At 41.2% G+C, this 24,508-nt stretch overlaps 1 protein-coding gene across 4 annotated transcripts in view; it reads right to left on the bottom strand.

The window, feature by feature from the left end:
* Positions 1–352: 352 nt before the first annotated feature.
* The window catches only part of ARL6 (ARF like GTPase 6), a 40,709-nt gene continuing 16,553 nt past the window's right edge, over positions 353–24,508 (bottom strand). For all 4 annotated transcript variants that reach the window (XM_075908962.1, XM_075908966.1, XM_075908954.1 and 1 more), the window contains exons 5-8: positions 19,119–19,213; positions 10,671–10,800; positions 5,352–5,407; positions 353–1,048 (exon numbers count right to left, since the gene is read on the bottom strand). In XM_075908962.1, the coding sequence (XP_075765077.1) occupies positions 1,023–1,048; positions 5,352–5,407; positions 10,671–10,800; positions 19,119–19,213 (307 nt within the window). In that variant the 3' untranslated portion in view covers positions 353–1,022. The remainder of the gene's footprint in view (positions 1,049–5,351; positions 5,408–10,670; positions 10,801–19,118; positions 19,214–24,508) is intronic.

Here is a 24,508-nt window from a genome sequence, read left to right as displayed (position 1 = left end):
CTCCCCCCAGCACCTGCTACTGCTCTCCCAACCTTGCTGCCTCTGACAAGAGGCAGCGGGGGGGAGGGGAGCAACTAGTCGAGGGACTAATCAACTATCTGATAAGCTTTTGCTTATCAGATAGTCAACTAGTCACTTACATCCCTACATAGAGGTGTAGCTTATATGAAAGTTTAACAAAGAGAAGTAAATCTAACACTGCTTTATGCAAAGGAAGTTTGGAATGTTGTAGTAGAATCATTCTGTTATTCTCAGTGAAGACAATTTAATCTAAAATTTTGTTGTAACAATTCAAAATTGAGCTCCATCAAAAGGCCACAACAGAAATACACTTCAGCTTCAAAACAACATGTATATCTTATATTTATATTTTATTGAGAGGAGTGTGTGTACAGCTGTTGCATTACAATACAAGCTATTCCTTAAAAACATCTGCAATCATTTTTAACCAACACATACCACATTTTAACCTACAACGTTACAAAAATACTTTAAAAAACTAATACCAGTAGACAAGATTTTCAGAAATGACTACTGATTTTGAGTGCCCTTCCTGAGACACCTTACAGGGACATTTTCAAGAAATGCTGCACATCCATATTCTGAAAAAGGCTTCTTTGCAAGATGTCTAAAGTTCAATATGCAAAACATTATGGCGGCACATGAAATCATTAATAACTTTGAAAATCTGGATATATTAAATGATGTATTAGAAGCTTAAAACTGTATTTCACAATAAAACTTAAAGGATGGAGGATGCTTATTTATTAATAATGTGTTAACTTTAGCATTCTCTTCAGACTTAGCAAAGATTTAATTTAATTCATGTATGTACATACCTGAGGCACTACATTTTCTAAAAAGTTTACTTCTCTTGGCCCCTTGTAAAAGATAATGAAAGGAAACAACAGAATGCACTGTATTTAGATTTTTGATTCTTTGAGGTCTTCCTTGGGGTTCCAGGAGCTTGTACATCTACTGCCAAAGTTAATGTATGACAGGTCTTTTATCTTACTGGCCTCTCATGTCTTCATTGCTTGGATCTGATCTGGTAACAAAAAGAGAAAGTCAACCTCATATTATAAATACCAGCTTTAGTACATGTATGTTGTGAAACTGTCACCCCCATAAACCCTCCCCTCCCAATATATTTAGGTTACAACAAATGATATTGTAATTTTGTATCTGTGTGCATTTGTGGTAATAACCATGGAAAAGTTACATACAGTTAAATACAGTTAAATACAGTTTATATCTTGAATTTGCACCCTAGAGGGTCTACTTCTGAAATTCCTCTCTAATTAAACCATTTCTGCCAGAAATGCCATTTAAACAGAAAGATCCTACCATACAATTATTTCATTCTTTTCCACACCTTATGTGACTGCCTGAATCAGAGTAATAACACACAGAGAAAGTTATACAAGAATTCATTCCAAATCTGTCTAAAAGTTCTGGATCTCTATAAAACTGAGCTCCATAAAAGCTTAGTTCCTTAACAGCACATAAACTGACTCAGTTCAGTCTGCTAAAGCTATCACTGCTGATCACATCATCAGCAACAGGAAGCGGCATTTTCATTTTTCACAAAACTGTTGTCAAACAACACTTCTTAGCAATGTTTCAATGTGTACTTAATTAAATCATGCAGATGTTCAAATTATAACTTCAGTAAAATAAAATCAATATTTTTCTGAGTACATGGCAATATGCTGGTCCTCAACCAGGGCTAAATTCACATCAAGTACATATGCCAAACTTCAGGTGGGTTGTTGTAGTCTGATTAAAAACAGATTTTCATAAAGGAGAAAGTAGTTTTTGCCCTCTTAACTCAGAAATGGCATCTGTATTTAGTCACATTATTTTATATTGTGGAGCAGAATGGGGGTGAGAAGTTAGTCTCAACCTTTGATGGATGGAAAATTTCAGCCACAAAAGTGAGTGTTTCATAATTTTCTGATAATTTGAAAAAAGCAAGGGTCTATAATAGAGATTTCTGCAAAATGAACTACAGCAGAAGTAACTGTTATAATGGTTTATCTTCTTAATTAAATGTGTTATTTTTAAATGTATCTTTCTAATTCCTGGTCTAAGAGCAGACTGTGTCCATTTAGAATCTTTAATTTTGATCCAGAATGTGTTTGGCCAGGAAAGCACCTCAGGCTGCCATTTCAGATTCATGTAAACAGCCTGATGCATGGAGCATAATTTCCAATTCTAGGCTATTGCCACCTACTGGATTCCTTATGAAGACAAAAGGAATCAAAGGAAATTGAAGCAATAAGGATACTTTTAGGTCAGACAGATCTCTTCCCTAGGAAGTCAGGAAAACCCAGCAGAGCTGCAAGCTGCCCTTTGTGATAAGGTGCGGGAGAAAAATAGGAAACTAATAATAAGATGTTGGACATCCCTCCCCCCCCAAAAAAAATCCTATGTGGTGCATCCTGTGTTTTTGTAAGAGAACATAATACATTCCTGTAAATGTTATTTTTGGGGAGTTGTTTCCCCTTGCACAAAATTTTATTGAACAGTGATTGGTAAGTAATTCCTTCACTCATACATTTTCATCATCAAAAGTGTTAAAAAACCCTTATGTCTCCCTAGTAACCAGACAAGATTCTAAATAGAAAGGAGTACTCTAGTACTCATGAATAAATGGAGTCCTTTAGCAGAAAAGACTTTGGATCATTACTGACATCTAGTGGCTTGCTCAGAACAGAACACCATAATGGGGGCAGCAAACTACAGGCAGTCCCCGGGTTACGCGGATCCGACTTATGTTGGATCCGTACTTACGAACGGGGCTTTTCTCGCCCCAGAGGCACCAGCAGACCAGGGAGACGCGGAGCAAAGCCGCGGAGGACCCGGGCGGCGGGACCGCGGCGCATCTTGGTCCCACCGCCCGCGTCTCCCTGGTCTGCTGGGGGGGGGTGCAGCACCCAGCAGTTGCTCTGCCCCGGGCTTCCTGGAATCAGCCGCTGATCAGTTTCAGCAGCAGCAGACTTGGGGACGCCTGGGGTTCTTAAGTTGAATCTGTATGCAAGTCAGAACTGGCGTCCAGATTCAGCCCCTGTTGAAACTGATCAGCGGCTGATTCCAGGAAGCCTGGGACAGAGCAACTCTGCCTTGGGCTTTCTGTAGTCAGCCTCTGGTCAGTTTCAGCAGCGGCTGAATCTGGACGCCAGTTCCGACTTACATACAGATTCAACTTAAGAACAAACCTACAGTCCCTATCATGTACGTAACCCGGGGACTGCCTGTACACTGTTTCTTGTAGAAGGCCTTCCTTGCACAAATATTGATTTTTGTTTCCAAGTTGATTTAAACCAAGTTAGTTTAAGTTACATTATAATAATAAACAAGTTACTTATTTCAGTAGCATACATCAGAGTGAGGGAAATTCAAGAGACCCTACCAACCTAAATGTAGGATTTGTTATTTGTTTAGCAGTAGCATTCAAGGACTCAAACAAAACAAAAAAAATCAAGTCTCAGTGTGTTAAACACTATACTAATTCACAGGAGTACACAAACTCTGCAGGAAAGAGATTAAAATCAAAATACTAGGTACTGTACATCTCCCACTGTTTATGCTATTATGAGAATGCTACATGTGATATGATCTGCATAATGTGAATATATCACAGTCTTGGATTCTTTAATCCTGGTCCCAGTCAAAACGAAAGAAATGCATTTATTTTAATAATTAGTCTTTGAAGGATTTAATACTCTTTTACAGTTACAGTGCTTAACTTCCAAGTAAGGCACAAACATAATAAAATAATTAAATAATTTATCCACAGAACACCCAGAAAAATAGGTACTTTAGGAAGCTCTCAGGATGTCTATACTCTAAGGCTACGTCTACACTGGCCCCTTTTCCGGAAGGGGCATGTAAATTTCATGAGTCGTAGTAGGGAAATGCGCGGGGGATTTAAATATCCCCCGCGGCATTTAAATAAAAATGTCCGCCGCTTTTTTCCGGCTTTTAAAAAAGCCGGAAAAGAGCGTCTACACTGGCCCCGATCCTCCGGAAAAAGTGGGTCATCATCGAAGTAGGAATAAGACCCTCCGGAAAAGGGCACTTTTTCCGGAGGATCGGGGCCAGTGTAGACGCTCTTTTCCGGCTTTTTTAAAAGCCGGAAAAAAGCGGCGGACATTTTTATTTAAATGCCGCGGGGGATATTTAAATCCCCCGCGCATTTCCCTACTACGACTCATGAAATTTACATGCCCCTTCCGGAAAAGGGGCCAGTGTAGACGTAGCCTAAGAGACCCCCTGGTAAAGGGAGTGGGTCTCAGAAGTGGCCTCCAGCCTTAGCCCAAATGTCTACAATTTTATAGTGAGCTGATCAAGGCTCTGAGACATGGTGCTGTAGGAGTTTTAATCATAATGTAGACATACTCTTAACATTTTTAAAATACTTGCCAAGGAACGAGAAATCCTGCCCCAGGTCAATTGTGCCATCTGGCCTTCATTGGCCAGAACCCCATTGACCCCCTTGTCCTACAGCGCCAACAGAAATGCAGAAGAATCCAAGAATTCTTCAGCGTCCATATCATTATAAATGTATATGACATCACACAAATATACTTTAATAGCCTTCTCTTGCTTCCAGACATCCATAAAAATGGGCTATTCTTCAAGAGTCTAATCCTTCTCCTGCTGAACTCAATGGCAAGACTCCCATTCACTTCAATGGAAAAAGAATTACCCCTAGCTATCATGACTTGAGTGGAGGAGAGTCACACATGATGCAATCAGGACACATTTGGTGTTTAAGAGGGTTCAACAGTGCTCTCGTAAGATTAACTTGGACTATGACACCCAGCTCTTCCAGAAACTTTTATATACTGCTCAGCCTATTCATTCAACATTTAAAATAGGTAACAAAATATAGAGAAAAAAGAATAAGGAACACTGGAGCATGACAGGTAAGATATCTAAGGAAATAAATTAAGTTACCATGAGCAACATAAAAAAGATTCAAGAGCACACTGTACTCTTACATAACCAAGAGATTCTTAGACTGAAAGTCCTAATCCCAATAAACTATTACTAAAAATTAACATGTGTTATCTTTTCTTCAAATAATATTCTGTAATTTTGAGTTCATGTAAGTTTTTACAAAGAAACATCACTTTTGCTAGAATGGCAGTAGCTGCAGAAAATTATAACAAAAAACCCACCACGGGTAAAATATCAGGTTGGTACTGGTACTCACTGTGTGATTTGATCTGAGAGCAGAAATAGATAGAAACAAGGCAAATGAAATGAAAGAAAACTTATAAAATAAAAATAAAAAGTCTAGAGAAAAAGAAAAGAAAAGAATAGAATTAGATTTGACCTACCTTGGAGCCAATCTACACCTTCTTGTAACCCTTCTCCTTTAAGTGCATCACTAGCACTAAAACAAACAGAGACTAAACTGTAAAATCCATGTAAAACACCGTGTTGCATAAAAGTGGTTATCATATCTCAATTTTGTGAACTACGTGATAAGTATAGCAGAATACCTCCAAATACAGCATGTGTCAGTATCAGATGTTTTATTCTTTAACAAGAAGGCAGCCATACATACATGAGCTAATTTAACTATTTTGCTAAAACTATTCTAGAATTGCTCCTCTGGACGGACACGCTTCTCTACACTAACAGAATATTTTCTCTACACTAACAGAAATAGGATTATTAGAGTTTAACCAGTCAATTGATAAGTCGATGCTTAATCGGTCAATGTTACCTGTTAAACTCTGCCTGTCTGGGGTGTCAGCTGCCCACCTTTCTCCTTGCTGCAGGCACTGCAGTTTAACTTGGAGTCAGCGGGCTTCGACCAACACTATGGGTCCTGGCAACCGGCCCTGCTCCTGGGGAGCCAGCTGCCCGCTCTGTGGGCTATGCAGTTTAGGAGCTAGCAAGCACCAACTTAATAGCAGAGCCTGCAGTAGGGGCAGCCAGTTCCCTGGGAGCAGGGCCAGCTGCCGGGTGTCAGACCCACTGTATGCTGACGGCTCCTAAACTATAGAGCCCACACTTAACCAGAACGGTTACTCTGCTATATTCCACTGTGTAGATAGGCTATTAAGAATAACTTCAGCAAAAAGAGTGATTAACATGCATTCCTCCCACCTGGCTCAGGGATAGGGGCCATGCTGAGGTTGAATTAGATGCAATTAGGTGCAATTAGATCATGACGCACCCGTTGGTAATCCCCAGTTGGCATTAGGAATCACTACCAGTGGATGTCTGTTAGGATATTACCCAGGCTAAACCCACTGTTAGAATCAAGGAACTATTATAATTGGCTACTTACAATCCCTCTTTTCGTTGCACTGAAATTAACTTAGCACAGCAGAGTTAGGCCCACTACATTTGTTATTCATAAATCCATTTACAAAGGAATATGGCCAATGCTAACCTATATGTCCTTTGATCCTTTTGCAAAAAACAACAAGAAAAACCACCCAAACAAAATACTGTAGCCATGTTATCGCATGCAAACTGTAAAAGCAGAGAAAGGCTAATAATTTATGAATAAGAGGTGAATTTTCAAGAATGCTAGTTTCTGTGCGAAGTATTTTACTAACATAATACAGAGGAGGAATACCTGAGTCACCATATCTAGATATTTACTGAAAGCAGCAGCTTTTTATTAGGGCTGTCAAGCAATTAAAACATTAAATTGTGCTGTTTTGAATGTTTTCTAAATTTCCAAATATATAGATTTCAATCACAACAGACTGCAAAGTGTACAGAGCTCACTACAGTGCTATTTCTTGTTCAGCCAATTGTTCAGACAAACAAGTAGGGATACAATTTGCAGGAAATAATGCCGCTCACTTCCTGTTTCCTGTGTTACCTGAAAGTGAGAAGAGGAATTCACATGGCACTGTTGTAGCCAGTGTTGCAAGGTTTACCTACTGGATATGCTAATGATTCATATGTCCCTTTCATCCTTTAATGACCATTCCAGAGGAAAAACATCCAAGCTGATAGTGGGTTCTGCTTGATAACAATCTAAAGCAGAGCAGGCTGACAGTTTTGTTGTTGCTGAATCAGATGCCAACAGCAAAAGATAGATTTTTTTGGAGGTGGGGTGGGAAGAGGAGGAGAGGTTCTATAGTTTCCACATCTGAGTGATGCTCTTTTAAGACTTCTGAAAGTATGCTTCACACCTTGTCCCTCTTAGATTTTTGGTGCCCCTTCAGATTCTTAAATGTTGTGTCACATGCTGTACCTATTTTTAGAAATCTCACATTGGTACCTTCTTTGTGTTTTGTAAACTCTTCTGTGAAAAGTGTTCTTAAAACAAAGATGTTCTGGGTCATCATCCGAGATTGCTTTAACACGAAATATATGGCAGAATGCAGGTAAAACAGAAGACATACAATTCTCCTCCAAGGAATTCAGTCACAAAGGTAATTAACACTTTAATGAGCATCATCATCGTCATCATAAGCATGTCTTCTGGAATGGTGGTCGAAGCATGAAGGAGCATATAGATGTATAACATGTCTGGCACAAATAACTTGCAACATGAGCTACAAAAGCGCCGTGTGAACACCTAGTCTCACTTTTAGGTGATACTGTAAATAAGAAGCAAGCAGCATTATCATTAGCATTAAGTGTCAACAAGCTTTTCTGTTTTAGTGACTGACTGATCAAGAAGTAGAACTGAGTGAACCTATAGGTTCTAAGGTTTTAGATGGTATTTTTCATTTCACCTCATACAAGTACTATAGTGAAATCTCTTTATCATGACAGTGTAACTTATAAATGGAGGATTTTTGTTACATAATTGCAGTTAAAAATAAAACTCTCTCCTTTTTTTACAATGCAAATTTGGAACAAAAATATAAAGTAAGCACCGTACACTAGGTATCCTACGTTGTAAGAGAAACAGTATATCTGAAAACATAGAAAAGCCACCAAAATATTTAATACATTTCAATTGGCATCCTAATGTTTAACGGTGTGATTGTGATTTAAAAATAATCACAATTATTTTTTTAATCACGAGTTAACTGTGATTATTCAACAGCTCCACTTATTTTTTAAGTTTTGAGAATCATACGTGAAAGGAAGCTCAGCGCTGACCATTTCAGATTATAAAATGAAAAGCGTTTTCACTTCATTGTGACAGGATCTGGAGATTAGGCTTGCCTCCTTTCCAAAAATCCCCTGTGATTTAATTTTAAATTTTAGTGGTAGTTATACTCAACATTTTAAAACATTATCTAGAAATTATGCTTTGATTTTCTTGCTCTCTAACATTGCTTTAGTATAGCAGGAGCTGTTGTAAAAATACCAAAAAAAGGTACTTCTCAGGGTAAGTCTAAAATGTGATAAAAAAACCACAGCACTGAGTCTCAGACCCATATGAGCAAACCCAGGATGCAGGGCTAAAAACAACAGACATTTGGGACTTGTTTGGAGCCCAGGCTCTGAGAGCCTCCTGCTTCATGGGGTCTTAGAGCCCAAGCTCCAGCCCACGCCCAATCCCACTGATCCAGGGCAGCTGTGGCCATGCTGTGGGTCTTTTATTGAGAGAGAAACATAGCCTAAGGATATATCTACATTGCAATGTAAGCCCAGGATTACTGGGACTTGAATCAAAGCCCAGGACTTGAGCATCCACACTCATTAGTGACCCTATCTTAAGAACTTGTGAGTGTAGGTTCCACACTGGAACTCCAGTGTACACAACACACAGACCTAAGTCCAACCAACAATATCACAGACTTCCTTCTTCCTCCTGAAAACTGGCTATTATAGCCCTTTGTTTATGGTGCAGTATGGGAAAACTTGACTGTCCATTCCACACATCATGTAAAGTTGTTGCAGCCCACAACACATTCTGCTGAATTATCTTTTTGGTCTGGATGCTCCCAGCATGGGAAGCCAGCAGCATGGCAGTCTCACCATTTGAAGAACATCACTTTTTGGACTTTTGCTCCTGTTTCAGGAAACAAACAGACCATCCTTCCATCCATCTACGGTGGATGTTTTTGGACCCACCACAAGCACCTGACAGAACTAATGATGGAGCAGGTTGCCGATGCTACAGACAGAGAAGACTCAAACTGGCTGTTGCTACTCATTACTCTTGGTATAGCTACTGACAATCCCTATGTAGATGGGTGCTTGTAGAGAAGGGCCACAAGCACAGACTGGTGGGGCTCACATAGATATGTGGACCTGGGATGACCAGCAGTGGGTCCAAAACTTTCACTTGAAGCAAGCTACATTTCTGGAGCATTGCAAGCAGCTTGCCCAACTCTGTAGGCTCACAACGCACATGTGTAGCTAGCCATGTCGGTCCAGAAGCAGACTGTTATCATCTGCAAGCTACCCCTTACTGCTATAGGGCTGTTGCTAATTAGTTTGGTGTTGGAAAGTCAACTGCAAATGACTAAGGCAATCAGGTGAGTTATTTACCCAATATTCCTAAAGCAACAGCTGGTTTTCAAAGAGAAGGCTTTTCAAACTGCACTGGGTCCATTGATGGGACTACTTCTGGTTAGTAGCCATTGAAAATGATGAAGATTCACTGTGTGTGCAACGCAACGGTCAGAATAAAATGGTAGGGTTAAATGTGCTGAGCTGCCATATTTGAACGAGCGAGGTTGCTTTCCCCATGAGTTGAATGGCTATTCTTGGGACAGAGAGGACAAAGAACACTAGTCCATGGGATTGCAGGATAGTGTTGGTGGACTCTCAGGACCTCAGTTTGGGAATCCTGGATCCAAGTTGCATCAAACACTGCAAAATGATGGAGTCTGGGCCCATGTCCCAGCAGGACCCTGGCTTAAACCTGCCCAACTCATAGGGTCCTGGGCTCCAGACCTTAGTCAGATAGAACTGAGTATAGACAAAAGGGCTGAGCTCAAGATGGAATCTGATCTCAGGTTTTCATTGCAGCGTAGACACACCTTAGAAGTTTCATGGGCTAGTGACATGGATTAAAAAAAGGTTGGTGCCTGGAAGTCAGAAATCCTGTATATGCCTCTGATAGCTGTCACTAACAAATGCAAAGTTTTTCATTTGTGAAGATGGGCCATAAGCTATCAGCTTCAGAAAAATTTAAATGTTCACATACAAGTTTCTATTTTTTATAAATGCAAAGATAATTTTCTAAATATGAACTAATAGTATACGGTATTATCTATCTTAATCTGTACACAGATAACTCCACTGCCTGTTCTCTGATTGTTAGGTTTCCAAAGTAGTCACAGTGTGACACACCAAGATTCTGATCAGTTTCACAATACCTACTCAGAATCTTACAGTGTAGGAGAGGGCATGACTACATCACTGTGGTGAGAATCCACTACTATTTCACTTCCCATGAACAGTGAATGGAACTGTTCTACCCACTCGGAAACTGCCATCAACCTTCACTGGAGGCAACCCCTCCTACTAGTCTCTGGTTAATAGATTTCTGGTACATTTTTTAAGCCTAATTGTACATTATTTTACACAAATATTTTTTTCAATCAGATTTCATTGCAAGTATGGTACAAAGCTCCATATCTACTCAGATACCAGTGAAAAGATACGGAATTTTATCTGGCTTGCTCTCATATAAGTAATAGGATAGTTAATGCTATGGAAAAGTTACGTTGAACACTTCAGTCAACAACAAAAAAGGTGAGGTAATAGTACTTTACCAGATATGCCATGGTTTATCTTTGAGGTTCTCTAAAGACAGTAACTGAGAGACTTTCACAGATGATACCGCATCCCTGAGGTCCATCTTGTTAGCAAAGAACAAGATAGGTAATCTACGGTGTTTGATATCTAAGCATAAACAAAAGCAAGGAATACCAGACATTTGGTAATGCTCATCAACATTTGCAAGTGAATGAAACATGAACAATAAAAAAGGATATACTGCTTACCTGTCATTGTGGTCTGTGAAAGTTTTATCCTACTAAGATGCACACTGTTGGGGCACATGGCCTCAGCCGCATGCTTTGAGAGTGCTCACAAATTTTCTGGTAAGTGTTGGAATCCCCAACTCAAATACATTTATGGCTGCAGTTTTAGGTATTTGGTGAAGAGGAATATGTAGGGGTCAAATCATAGCTTCTAACCACCATACCCTTACAATTTAGTGAAGGACAGCATGTATAAATAGCTACAAAATTAACACTTTATACCCCTCTGACCAGAACTGAATTAGGATAGGATAAGCTATCTTCAGGTATCTTGGAGAATGCTCATTATTTTCTCTAAAGCTTAAAAAAATTGCACGCACGCACGCACACACCTGGTAATCCTTTACATCCCTCCTGTGCTCAAACAAAGGCTCTTTTTCCAGTAGGTTTTTTTTCAGCTAGCAGCAGGAATCACAAGACTGGAGCTAAGAGCTCAATGCATTGACAATAGACATTTAGCTCTTGGCATTCTTACACACACACACAAGAATATGGAGAAATGCCTTTATGCTACAGAAGTAGACAAGCCAGTGAGAACTCACTCAGCACCTACTAAAATGCTCGGTCCTATCTGACTATGATAGAGTATTAAAGAGTTACTGAAACAAAACAAGCTCATCAGTGCCATAGCCTGCAAAAAAAAAAAAAAAACAAGAGAGAGAGAGAGAGAGAGAGAGCGAGCGCGCGCGCAATAGCAAGTCTAGCTATGGAATTACCTATGCTGCTATCAAGAGGGGAGAAAATAAAGAAGACTACATACGACAACATCATCCAAATCTTGATAGGAAGATGCAATTTTTCCCTAAACTCCAAGGAACAGGAAGTAAGCAGCACTAAAAGATTTGAGTTTTTCAAAGAAATGTATTCTTTAAAGGACTACTAACTCATTTATCACTATATTAGTTGTTTAAACTTGGAACGCATAGACCAGCCCTTTGCTGACAAGCAAGTCTCATAATTCTGAAGTGGCTAGAGCTGTGTTTGTTTCTTTTTTTAAAACAACTCTTCATTCTTTCTTCATAATGGCTCATAGCTACATACACTTTCCACCCCACCCTTCCAACCCAATTCCCTCATTTAGAGATCAGGATGGCTATAAAAAAACAACAACAAACAATCAAACAGTAATTAAAACTGTCTGCCTTTCTAATCCAGCAACATCCACAATTTTAGTTAGCTGGATGACCACTTATGGTTATAACCAGGGCTCGACAAATAATACAATCTACTCGCCACGGGTGAGTAGATTGTAACCTGGAAGAGCTGGGTTCGGGCGATCTGCGCATGCGCAGAACGATCTGCCCATGCACTGATTGCCAGACAGCGCGGCTGGCGAGCCCTGGTTATAGCCAAGTTTCTTATGGCCTCATAAAGCATGTTTACAGCTACTAGTCCCGGCACTCAGTGTTCTGTGCTGTTATTTACCTCTAATTTACCCCGAATGTCTTCTAAGAGCCCAGCAACCAGTGCAAATGTTGGTAATACTGCTAGACAATACTGCACTCTTGCGGTTCAGCAAATTCTCTGGTTCAGCACTGGTTAAGTCCCAAGATTGTGGGACTAGAGAGGTTCGACCTGTACATTTTTTCAGATACCCTTTAGCAAATTAAAAGCCTGAGAACATACAATTTAAGTTTAATCAAAACAACTTTTAGGTTTCACAGTTAAATAGTCAGGATATGAAAACCTCAAGTCCATACTGCAACATGAGGCTAGCTAAGTTAATCATTTTGTCTATGTGTAGCATTCTATGGGTACATTAAATATAAGAATATCACATACATGCAAAATAAACAAATTAATATTATCGTAAGAATCCTAATGTTTTTATTTCAACTGAGCAATGCTAATGTTACATGAAGAGTTTTACCACTCAATTTCCTAGGTTACTGAGATTTTCATGTGTTGTGGATTTTTTAGCAAGACAAGAGTTAAAGCCCATTTAAGACACCAACATCTTACATAAGTATACACTTAAATAAGAGTATTCATATCTGTCTAGAAGCAAACCTATACGTAAACAATATTTTCTACTGAATTTACCAACTAGAAAGTTCTATTAACTTGCTTCTCTGTTATTTCCCAATACAAATCTTTAATCTAGTATCTGAGACTAGTATAATTCCCAGGAGGTTATGCAATTACATATTCTACACCCTACTTTTATGCAAAGAGGCAGAAAACAAGCAAGCAAGCTAAGCAAGTAAACTGTAGCTAATTGTTAGTTTTTCACATCATTAATATTAACTTTTTCCCCAGATGTGTTTATGGATATTCTTAATGAGATTTTTACATACATCATTTCAAGTCAGCCATTTTTAAGTTATGTGAAGGGAGTTTTTCTAAAATGGAAAAAGTATTTTTCTAATCTTCACAGAACAGAGATTTTTGAAAATATTTTCCTCTGGCTTCCATTTTTTGCACACGAACATGCAAAGAAAACATTTGCCCAATAAGTTATTTTTTAGGAAATTATGAACTTGTGAAACAGTGGAGCTGAAACTGTTTTGCAACTTTGGCTTCCCTTCTATAGTATCAGTTTTTTATATACTGCTACAAAGTTATATAGCTACAACATACTCATAAAAACTACAGAAGAGATTCCCCTTTGCTGCCTTTAAATATATGAACATTGTAGCTACTGGTTAATGCTTGTTTCTCTGTTGTAATCAGAGGCTCTATTATCTTCCCTCTCTCACAGAAGCCTTGAATTTTATATATGAGCTTTCTTATATAAGAAAACTGGAAGGTATTTTAAAAGCATATTTTGGAGGTCAAGTAACCCAAGAGTGAATATCTATGCAAGATAGCAACCTTTAGAGGGCATCAAAGATCCTAACTGATGTAGAACAAAGTCATAATAAAAATATTACTGAGACTAGTGGTCACTAAAATTTCCATTATTTGTAATATGTGTTACCCAATTATAATAATTTATTTTTCTTTAACATGTTTTCATTTTCACAACACACCCACCTGCTGCAATCACAGGGCACACACCTATATGCATCTCTTTAAAAAAAATTAAAGACATGAAATGAAACTGACTTTACCATCCTCTTCTCCCAACCACTCCAAACAAAATCATGAGAAAGACATGAATTTATACCTTATCTTAACATATGTAACTCTTTTCTAAGAAACCTTCAGGGATCATTGATCCTGAATTCTAGACACCATTTAATGGATCACCAGACACCAGTCTCCATTTAAATCAAGGGATATCTCCTTAAGTGCACCAATTGATCCCACTTGCCGCACATGAGAAGAAGTGGCTTTATCCCAAACAACAGCCACAGTAAATATTATTAACCTAATCTAAGTATTAACTGATCAATCTGAAACTACTTTAATCAAACAATCAAATCTAGAGCATAAGGTAATAAGTAGTGGCAAACACATTTTTCAGGAGCAAATCATGCCATACAACTCTAGTTTCCCTTTTTTGACATGATAACCAGTCTAAGAGTGAGGAGGGAGCAGTAGATACAAAGCAGTAAAAGCTGTGTTCTCCAGCACTTCGTCAATTGGAAAGTTCTATTAACCTGCTTCTCTGTTATCTCCCAATACAAATCTTTAATCTAGTAACTGAGACTAGTATAACGCCCAGGAGGTTTATGCAATTGTTCATTCTGTACTCTACTGTTATGAAAAAGAGACAGAAAACAAGTTAGCAAGCCAATATGAGTGATTTATTTTAAAAAAGCAGCTTGCAAAGTGCATCAGAGTTGTTACTGATTCAACCCAGTTTCTTACAACTTCTACATCTACAATGATAATTGACACTGATAATGGTGACCATGAAGCACTGCACAATCTTGAAATGTCTTCTGAATCATAAAATACTAGAAATGGAAGAGACCTCACGGCAGGACCAACCACCATCTAGATCATCCATTATAGATGCCTATCTAACCTGCTCTTAAATATCTCCAGTGATGGAGATTCCATAACTTCCTAGGCAATTTATTCCGGTGTTTAACCACCCTGACAGTTAGGAAGTTTTTCCTAATGTCCAACCTAAACCTCCCTTACTGCAATTTAAGCCCATTGGTTCTTGTCCTATCGTCAGTGGTCAAGGAGAAAAATTTTAATCCCTCCTCCTTGTAACACTCATTTAGGTACTTGAAAAATGCTATCATGTCCCCTCTTATTCTTCTCTTTTCCAAACTAAACTAACCCAGTTCCTTCAGTCTTCTCTCCTAGGTCATGTTTGCTAGACCTTGAATCATTTTTGTTGCTCTTCTCTGGACCAGGGATGTTAAATTGCAGGTCATCAGCTAATTGAGTAGTTGATGGAAATTCCCCCAACTACTCAATTAGTTGATAAGAGGGGAACTTCAGAGCCAAACTGGGGTTAGCTCCTGGTGGCTCTTAATACATTTAAAAGGCAGAGGCATAGCTGGGAGACAGGTCATGAGCTGGGACAGCTGATTCCTGGCTCACTCCTGGTCCCCTTCACTGCACCTCTGCTTTTTAAATGTATTAAGAGCCTTGCAGCAGATCCTCCGCTATGCCTCTGCCTCTTCTGTCCCCCCAGAGACAGTGCTGGGAGAACCGACTTTTAAGCCAGTTCCCCCCAAGCACTGGCTCCTTCTCCCCCACTGCTGCCTCTCTCAGAGAGCGGCAGCAAGAGGGGGGAAAGCGACTAGTTGATATGCTTATCGGGTAGTCGACTAGTCACTTACATCCCTACTCTGAACCCTCTCTAATTTCTCCACATCTTTCTTGAAATGTGGTGCCCAGAACTGGACACAGTACTCCAATTGAGGCCTCATTAGCACAGAGTAGAGCGGAATTACTTCTCATGTCTTGCTCACAACAGTTGTGTTAATCGAAAGATTAAATTATGTTCAGTACAGTTTTACTGATCTGGCTGTCTGCCACCTGCAGCCCATGGTGATGATGGAGTGCCATAAGAAAACCTAATGTGTAGAACACTTTACCTGTATACATCAAAGTGCTTCAAGAAACCAACGCTTCTGCAGTGCAGTACTACTATTGGATTGGTGAGTACCTGTATACTATTTTTTTGAAAATTGGTATTCCGTTGGTAAGCATTACTCTTAGTTAACTGGTCTACTTAATTAATTGTCACCCTCTCATTTTCCCAACATGCCACCTGAAGCTTTTATTGTGATCTGGACCCCCTGTAAGGCTTTTGACACAGTCCCACCTCTCATAAGCAAACTACAGAAATATTGTCTAGATCAGGGGTGGGCAAGATCCATCCAGTAGGCTGGAGACAGCCCACCAACTCACTGGATCTGACCTGCAGAGTGCCTACCTGGCCCTGGGGCTGCCCAATTTGGCCTGCGGGCCTCCCTGCTGGGACTCTCAGGCACAGAGTAGTCAGCTGCTTCAGAGCAGTTCCACACTGCTTTAAGCAGCTGGTTTCTCCCTGTGGCTCTCTGCTCCGGGCACTGGGGACGAGGAAGACTTCACAGAAACCAGCCAATGGGAGCGGAGAGATTTTGCTGGGGCGCGGGCAGCATGCAAAGCCCCCCCCCCTCCAGTGCCAAGATCAGAGAGTAACAGGGAGCAGCCAACCATTTGGGGCAGCCTAGCACTGTGGCAGGCAGGGAGCCTGCCTCAGGGTTCTGTAGGACTACTGGCTGGGAACTGCATAGCTAAGTGCCTCCCAGCAACAGCTTGCCTTTAGCTCACCAGCCCCTCTGACCTCCCAACTCCCTGCCACCACTGTCTTCTGCCCCAAGTCACCAGCAAAACCCTCTGCACCCTCCCTCCTCTCCTTCCCCAGGTCACAACTCCCTCCCAGACCTTCCTATACCCTCTCCAAGGCCAGAATCCTCTCCTACAGCCATGCCCCCTCTCCCAGATCTTGTACCTCCTTCATAAGCAAGTGTAACCCTTAATCAATTACCAAAATCTTGAAGGCCCCCCATCAAAAATTATTGCCCACTCTCAATCTAGATGAAGCTATATAATGTGGGTGCATAACTGAAAGAGCACACTCATAGTAATTATAAATTGTTTCTTATTAAAATTAGAGGACACATCAAATGGGATTCCATGGGGGTCTTTCATTAACTATTTGGAAGATGGAATGGCAAGCACACATCTAAAGCCTGTGAATGGCAAGCCAGAAAGGGTTGCAAGCAATCAGGAGGACCAGATTATAATTAAATATTCTTGATAAACCGGAGAATACTGAAGTGAATTTTGTTGATTTTTTGATCAAAAATGCAAAATAGTGAATTTAGGAAAGAAAAATGTTTAAATACAAAATAGGAAATAACTAGATAGGCAGCAGTACTGCAGAAAAGACTGGATTATAGTGGGTCTGAAGTTGAATATCAGTGCAATGCTCCTGTGAAAAAGGCAAATGCTATTCTGTGAGGTATTAAAAGGAAAGTTGCACTTAAGAGATGAGAAGTAATTCTTCTGATGTACTCACCACTGATGAGGCCTCAAATGGAATACAATATCCAGTTTGGGGCACTACACTTTAAGAGAGATGTGAACAAACTGACAGAGTCCAGAGGAGAGCTACAGAAATAGGAAGAGGTTTAGAAAACATGACCAATGAGAAAAATGTGAAAAAACTGGCATGTTTAGTCTAGAAAAAAAAAGGTGGAGGGGGAACATGATAATAGTCTTCAATTATTCAAACTATTATTATAAAGAGACTGGTGATCAATTGTTCTCCAGGTCCACTGAGGGTAAAACAAGAAGTAATCACTTCAGTTTACAGTAATGGAGTTTTAGATTAGATACTAGTAAAAACTTTCTAACTAAGATATTACTAAGCACTAGAACAGGTTACCGAGAGAGTTCATAGATTCCCATATTTGGAGATTTTCAGTAACATATTAGAGAAACACCTGTCCAGGATAGTTTAGGTATACTTAATCCAGCCACAGAGGATTAGATAACCTCTTGAGATCTTCTCCAACTTTATATTTCTACATACTGCAGAATGAGTATTATTACACTTACATACTCCTTTGCATTATCAACCAATTTACAAGTCCCAAGAATAGTCACAACAGCAAAACATAAACAAAACTTTTGTTTTATGATGCTATGAGGCAGAAATTCAAGATTCCCTTTCCTAGGCCAATGGGAAAATGGTGAACTATAGAAGGTCACAATCTTGATCCCTGGAAACAAGGTTACTTTCATTTGTACAGTTAACTTGCTCTAAGGCCTTCCATATTATGGGACACACTTCTCCTTGACATTCTACTCAGTTGATTATTGTGGCAGTGTCCTTCAACTATTCTTTTAACTGTTCTGTGTCTCTTTCTTGTACCAGAGTCTGTCCTTGGGTCTTCTCCTCTTCAATCAATCAGCTCTCTCAGATCTAACTACAATTTTTATGTTGATCAACTCAGCAATCTTGTTCACCATACTGTACATATTTTGACACCAATAAAGCCCCAGAATTATTCTTATCTTCATTAGCTTTCATGACAGCTTTCTTTCTGACCAATATTGTCAGAACCTTATCTTACAAATTACTCAGTTTGATAGACCGAGCAATCAACTCGCATTGAACTGCTACAATATGCAAGATTAGGAATTAAAATGAGGCTTTATAGTAGTTTTACTTTAAACTTTTAGCATAGAGAATTTGCTCTTGTGATTAGTCAAGAAATCCACATCACATCAGTAAATTGGTTTAATTCCATTACCCCTGGAAAACCACCACAAAACCTATTTCAGAGTGTAACCTTTGAAATCATTATGAATCACCTCATCTAGACAGTTGAAATTGTGGAATTGCTTAGCTATCCAATCTAAATCTAGCTGCAAAATTATAAAACGAAGTTCCTAGTATTCTTATCTCTTCAGAGGCCAATACCGAGGTCTGGTATATCATTAACCACATAGCAAAAAGCTACATTGAAATAATTCATTGTCTTAATGGAAATTTTTTTTCTGACTTTGCAAATGAAAATACACACATGTTGTCTATAAGCTTCCAGCTTTTATAAAACACTATTTATTGTCCCTCAAAACACCTATTAACTTCTGTTCCATGTTGATCAAAGAAGGCTCAATCCAGCTCCTATTGAGGTCAGCAGGTATTTTATCTAGTCCTAAGTTTTGATGTTCTCTTTAAAATGAAGAATGTGTACAATGACAAGGATTTTTATGTTTAAAACAATGCAATGTAATATGAAGATGGTAGGAAAAATAGCATCTTCTCACCTGGGTGATTCAGGAGGGTGTCAAGTTCTTCTTTGGCCACAACCATTCTTAACTTATCACTGCTATCAATGACAAAAATAATGGCTTGGCCTTCTCTGCATAATATAGAAAAGAGGCAAATGTGTAAGCTCTTTCAGAAACATTGACCAACAAAAGCCTTTCAAAAGAAAACACAAATACACAGAGTAACTTACTTCTCTCCCACGCAGAGCTGTCTAAATCTTTCTACAGGGGAGATTTTACTATAAATCTTTGAGTCTAGGTCAGTTTCCAAAGTCTAGCCATTTGGCTAACAATATAATTTTTCTGCTGTAAGAAAGTTGTCACTTTCACAGCTCATAATGTTTGTTGTACAAAGATCTTTCAGGAAAGCTCAGTTCCTGTGCTGAAACACATGAACACATAAAGTGGCAATGGTGGGTGTTGACACAACTAGGCCACACAGGGTATGTCTACACAGCAAAGTTATTTCAAAATAACAGCCGTTATTTCCGTCTACACAGCCAAACCACTATTTCCCCCTCATCTTTACACTACAGCCCAATCTGGCAATTCTTGATCATTACTACTGCCTTTGAAGAGAGTGAGAAATTTGACTAGGTCCACATTTATTAGGTATACTGCATTAAAAAAGCAATAAAAAATAAATTGTAAGCAAAAGCTTAATATTTGCTGTGAATGCTCCAGCCTTTGTAAAACTACTAAAATAAATGGTTAACCACAGGTTTGTATAGTAATACTAGAGTGAAGTTACAATTCTAGCATATATTTACTTACAAAGAAATAAGATTTTCATATGTCACAAAAAACAAACAGCAACAGGAACAACAATATTCAAGTGTCAAGGTACAATATGCATCATTAAATCAGATTCTAAGGTGTTTATATACTCTTGAAAGGTGTGGTGAAAGCCAGATTTGAAAAAAAATGCAAGGATCAAGTACTTGGAAGTACCCACTTATGGGTCGAGATCAGACCTATAGATTAACTTTGAAAATACAGAAAAATGGCTATCTTTACTAGTTTATTATATAACTTTTCTGTATGCTACTTTTAAACTGGAATTAAATCACATATAAAAATGAAAACACTGCACTGGATAGGAAGGATATTGATACTAGAGTGCTCTGTAGTGTCAATTTTACTGACAAGAAACTACACTCTTAAAAAACTGTGGACATGGTAGAAATGGAAATTAACCAGTGGTGTGCACACTGAATTTCTGCCTCATAGTATTGTTGTATTAAAAACTGGCATTAATGTGATCCTTCTATCACACGCTTCAATTGGAATTTCCACAACAGCTTTAATTTGGCACTGATGTTTTGAACCTACTACCTGTAGACTTCTTTGAAAATCCCAGACATCACACACATTTACAACACACCCATCTACCTGCCAATTCTTAAAATGACCAGTTCATTTTTTGTAGGAAAAGCCTTCTATGTTAATCCCCAATTTAAGAGGAAAAATAAAATATTACACAAGGTCTATCACAGAAAAACACAAAATTCAAGTATTCAAAAGGGAGAATTCAAGTTACTTTTTGTTTTACTCAGTATTGGCCTTCATATTCATATAAATGATAGCAACTGACAGTAGTTTAAGGGCTAGATGTCACTAAAAATTAATTTCAAGTTTTATTATCAGAAAGAATTAAATGGAAAAATATCAAGACAGGGTATGCTAAAAGAACAACAGCACAATTGTATTAAGTACATTGGATTTTTGCTATGACATATAGGATAAAAAGTATAAAATTTGTTTGTACCCTGATAATTATATAGTTGCCTAATTTCTTTGGAACTATGTATTACAATTGTCTACAAAAAATATAGCAGGAAATCAGCATTTTACGTTCATCCATGCCTCACAAAGTAGATATGAATATCAGGAAAATTGTAGAAGTGGGTTTTGCCCACGGAAGCTCTTGATTTTTATGTATATAAGATATATATAAAATCTTATGATTGAGCTTTATACACATACTCTTTCATAAGCTGACTTTTTTGGAAAAAAGTCCCACTATGAAGAACGGGGGTTGGCTTATGATGGTGTTCTTCCCAAGCCATGGGAAACAATGCAGGCTGAAGGAAACAGTGCAGGCTGAGGGACGCGCTGGATGCAGGCACGGAGCCTCTCAGCTTCCATGGCTAGGAGCTGAGAGGCTCTGTGCCTGCAGCTACCATTAGGATCACAGCAGCAGGTGGGCAGGGCAGACTGTATGTCTCAGCTACATGCAGCCAAAGTAGAAGACCAAAGGGCTGGGTCCCAGCCAATGGGAGCCATGGGAATAGCGAACAGCAGCCAATGAAAGCTGAGAGGTTCTATGCCTGCAGCGTCCCTCAGCCCGCGCTGATGAGCTGGGACTAGAAGTCTATACTTGGCTTATAAACAGGTCAGCGACTTTCCACTGTTTTTCACCTTACAGACATATGTATATACATATGTCTATAACAGGGGTTCCCAAACTTTTTGACACGGGGACCAGTAAATCCATTCACAAACTTTTTGAGGACCAGTAATGTTCATTTGAATATTTGTATATTCATTAATCAAATGATGAATATTCAAATAAGTTGTTTTTGGTCCTCCCAAATCTCCCAGTGCCACCTTTAGCAAAGCTTTTGATATGGTCACCCACAATATTCTTGCCAGCAAGTTAAGGAATATGGATTGGATAAATGGGCTGTAAGACAGACAGAAAGCTGGTTAGACCAGAGTTTCCCAAACTTTTTACTTTAATTGGAACACTTTTTTTCAGTTCTGCTTTTTGCAGCCCAAAAATATAAACACATGAAAAACAAACTGAGAAAATACAGGCAGTCCCCGAGTTACGCGGATCTGACTTATGTCGGATCCGCAGTTACGAACGGGGCCCGTCTCCCTGGTCTCCAGCAGACCAGGGAGAGGAAGCAAAGCAGCAGAGCACGCGGGCAGCGGACAGCCCAGACGCGTCTGGGCTGTCCGCTGCCCGCGTGCTCCGCGGCTTTGCTCTGCTTTGCTTCCCGTCTCCCTGGTCTCCCTGCCCCGGGCTTCCTGGAATCAGCTGCTGATCAGTTTCAGCAGCAGCTGACTTGGGGATGCCTGGGGTTCTTATGTTGAATCTGTATGTAAGTCAGAACTGGTGTCCAGATTCAGCCGCTGTTGAAACTGATCAGTTTCAGCAGCGGCTGAATCTGGACGCCAGTTCCGACTTACATACAGATTCAACTTAAGAACAAACCTACAGTCCCTATCTTGTACGTAACCCGGGGACTGCATGTACCAGACATATAACATGTCTGGTATTTTCTCAGTAGGTAAGTTATATTATTAATAGATGTATCAGTTTGTAGCTTCGAACTGCCTGGCTGGTAAATGTGCTCAGGCTGCATGAGTGTGTCTACCAGCCAGATAGTTCGCAACTACTCAAGGGGTGTGTGGGGGGGGGGAAGGGGACAGTAGAATCCCTGTGCCGGACTAACTCGTGCTTTGTGTGTGGCGGGAGAGGGGGGAATGGGGTCGGGTCAGTCCCATTCCCTACAGGCCGATTCATTCCTCCCCCCTGCTCCCCTTGCTGCACCTCTGGTCAGCCCCACTTCCCCCAACCTCCTCCCGGGCAGCCAGTTCTCCCCCGCTTCTCCTCCCAATCTCCCTTGGCCAGCCCCACTGCCTGCGTCCAGCCCTCCTTCCAGCGGCCGCTTCTCCCACCCCACCCACATTTTCTCCGGCCAGCTCCCTGCCCCCAACCTCACATCCCCCGGCAGCCCTGCTTCCACCAGCCCCCCAATCTCCCCAGCTTGCCCTGATTCCCCTGTCCAGTTCTGCTTCCGGTGGCCAGCTCTCCCCTCCTCCTCACCCCAGAATCCCCTGGCACCTGCACCTTTCCTTAGCCCAGCACCCTCCTGGTGCCTCCCTTTGCCCTCTTTTTCCCTAATACCCACCCCCTCACCAGTCTCTGCCCCATTCCCCTCCTGCCCCTCTGTGCCCTCACACACGATTTGCTCCATCCTGACTTTCCTCATGCCCACCCCTTCTTTCAAACCTTCTCCCAGCACCTCCCCCTCCAGCCCCCAGTGCCCTTCCCCTCTCCTCCTCTCTCAGGGTCACCCTGTCCCCTCTCCCACTGACACCTCCCCTCCTACCCTTTCCCTCATGGTCTGAACTTGGCCCCCTGGCATTTGTCTCTCTCTCCTGCACCCCTGTCCCTTGGTGCCTTTCCCTCCCCCGACCAAGCCCCTTCTCCTTCCACCCCTTCCCCCCCCTCCTCTCCTCTCCTCTCCTCGCCTCCGCCGCCGCATGAGCCAGTTCCCTACCTTCTCCTTCCACATTGCGGGGCCAGAGTCCGCACTCAGGCCCCAGAGGCCAAACCCGGAACCAGCCAGGCCCCGCAATGTGCTTCCCGCGGGTTTCAAAACCCCAGGCCGTGACGTCACGTCATGCCCAGGCGTCCTCCCCGCCCACATGCAACACCGCACATAGGCGGCAGGCGGCAAGGAGAGGCTGCGCGCGGCAGGAACCGGGGCCAAGGGGAACGCTCTGGAGGTGGAGAGGGGTGGGGGGTTGTCCGGGGCCCGCAGCCCGCTCCAGGCAGAGCTGGGGAGAGACCGAATGGGTCGACTCGGCCTAAGGGCCGGCAGCCACCAGGCACGCTGAGGCCTGGCATTTTTTTTCCATCGTTTGGGAAACACTGGTCTATAAGGTGCTACAGGACTTTTTTAAAGAAAAATGATAAGAAATCCAACCTCTATTTCAGTGATTCCCCAACCTTTAAGTGTTTAAATCTTTACTTTTCTATGCTGCTCTCAGAGTACTAATACAATCCCCATATACAGTAAAACTCCAATTGTCTGGCATCCAGTGGTCCAGTACTCCTGATAGTCCAGCACCAACTGGAACCCGGACGTGCTCCAGCCAGCCGCACAATTGGAGCTGCTCTGCCCCCAGCTTCTGCAAATCCGCCGCTGGTCAGTTTTAGCAGCGGTAGACTTGGGAAGCCCTGCGGCAGAGCACCCCAGCTACTCTGCCCCCAGCTTCCCCAAGTCCGCTGCTGCTGAAACTGACCAGCGGCTGACTCGGGGAAGCCGGGGGCAGAGCAGCTGAAGTGCTGCCGGGTTGGTCCCGCAGCGCCGCTCAGGTGAGGGGCGGCACTACAGGACCAACCCGGCAGCACCCCAGCTGCTCTGCCCCCGGCTTCTCCAAGTCAGCCACTGCTGAAACCGACCAGTGGCTGACTTGGGGAAGCTGGGGGCAGAGCAGCTGGGGTTCTTCCGGGTTGGTCCCGTAGTGCCGCCTTCTCCCAGGCTGCACAGTTCCCCGCCAACCCTCCCACCCCATAGCCCACTTCCGGTACTCTGGCATATCTGATAATCTGGCACCCCCTGGGTCCTAAAGGTGCTGGATTATCG

The sequence above is a fragment of the Pelodiscus sinensis genome, chromosome 1 (assembly GCF_049634645.1).
Source record: "Pelodiscus sinensis isolate JC-2024 chromosome 1, ASM4963464v1, whole genome shotgun sequence".
Lineage (NCBI taxonomy): Eukaryota > Metazoa > Chordata > Testudines > Trionychidae > Pelodiscus > Pelodiscus sinensis.
Note: the sequence above shows the minus strand (reverse complement) of the source record. Positions and strands in the feature narration are given on the sequence as shown.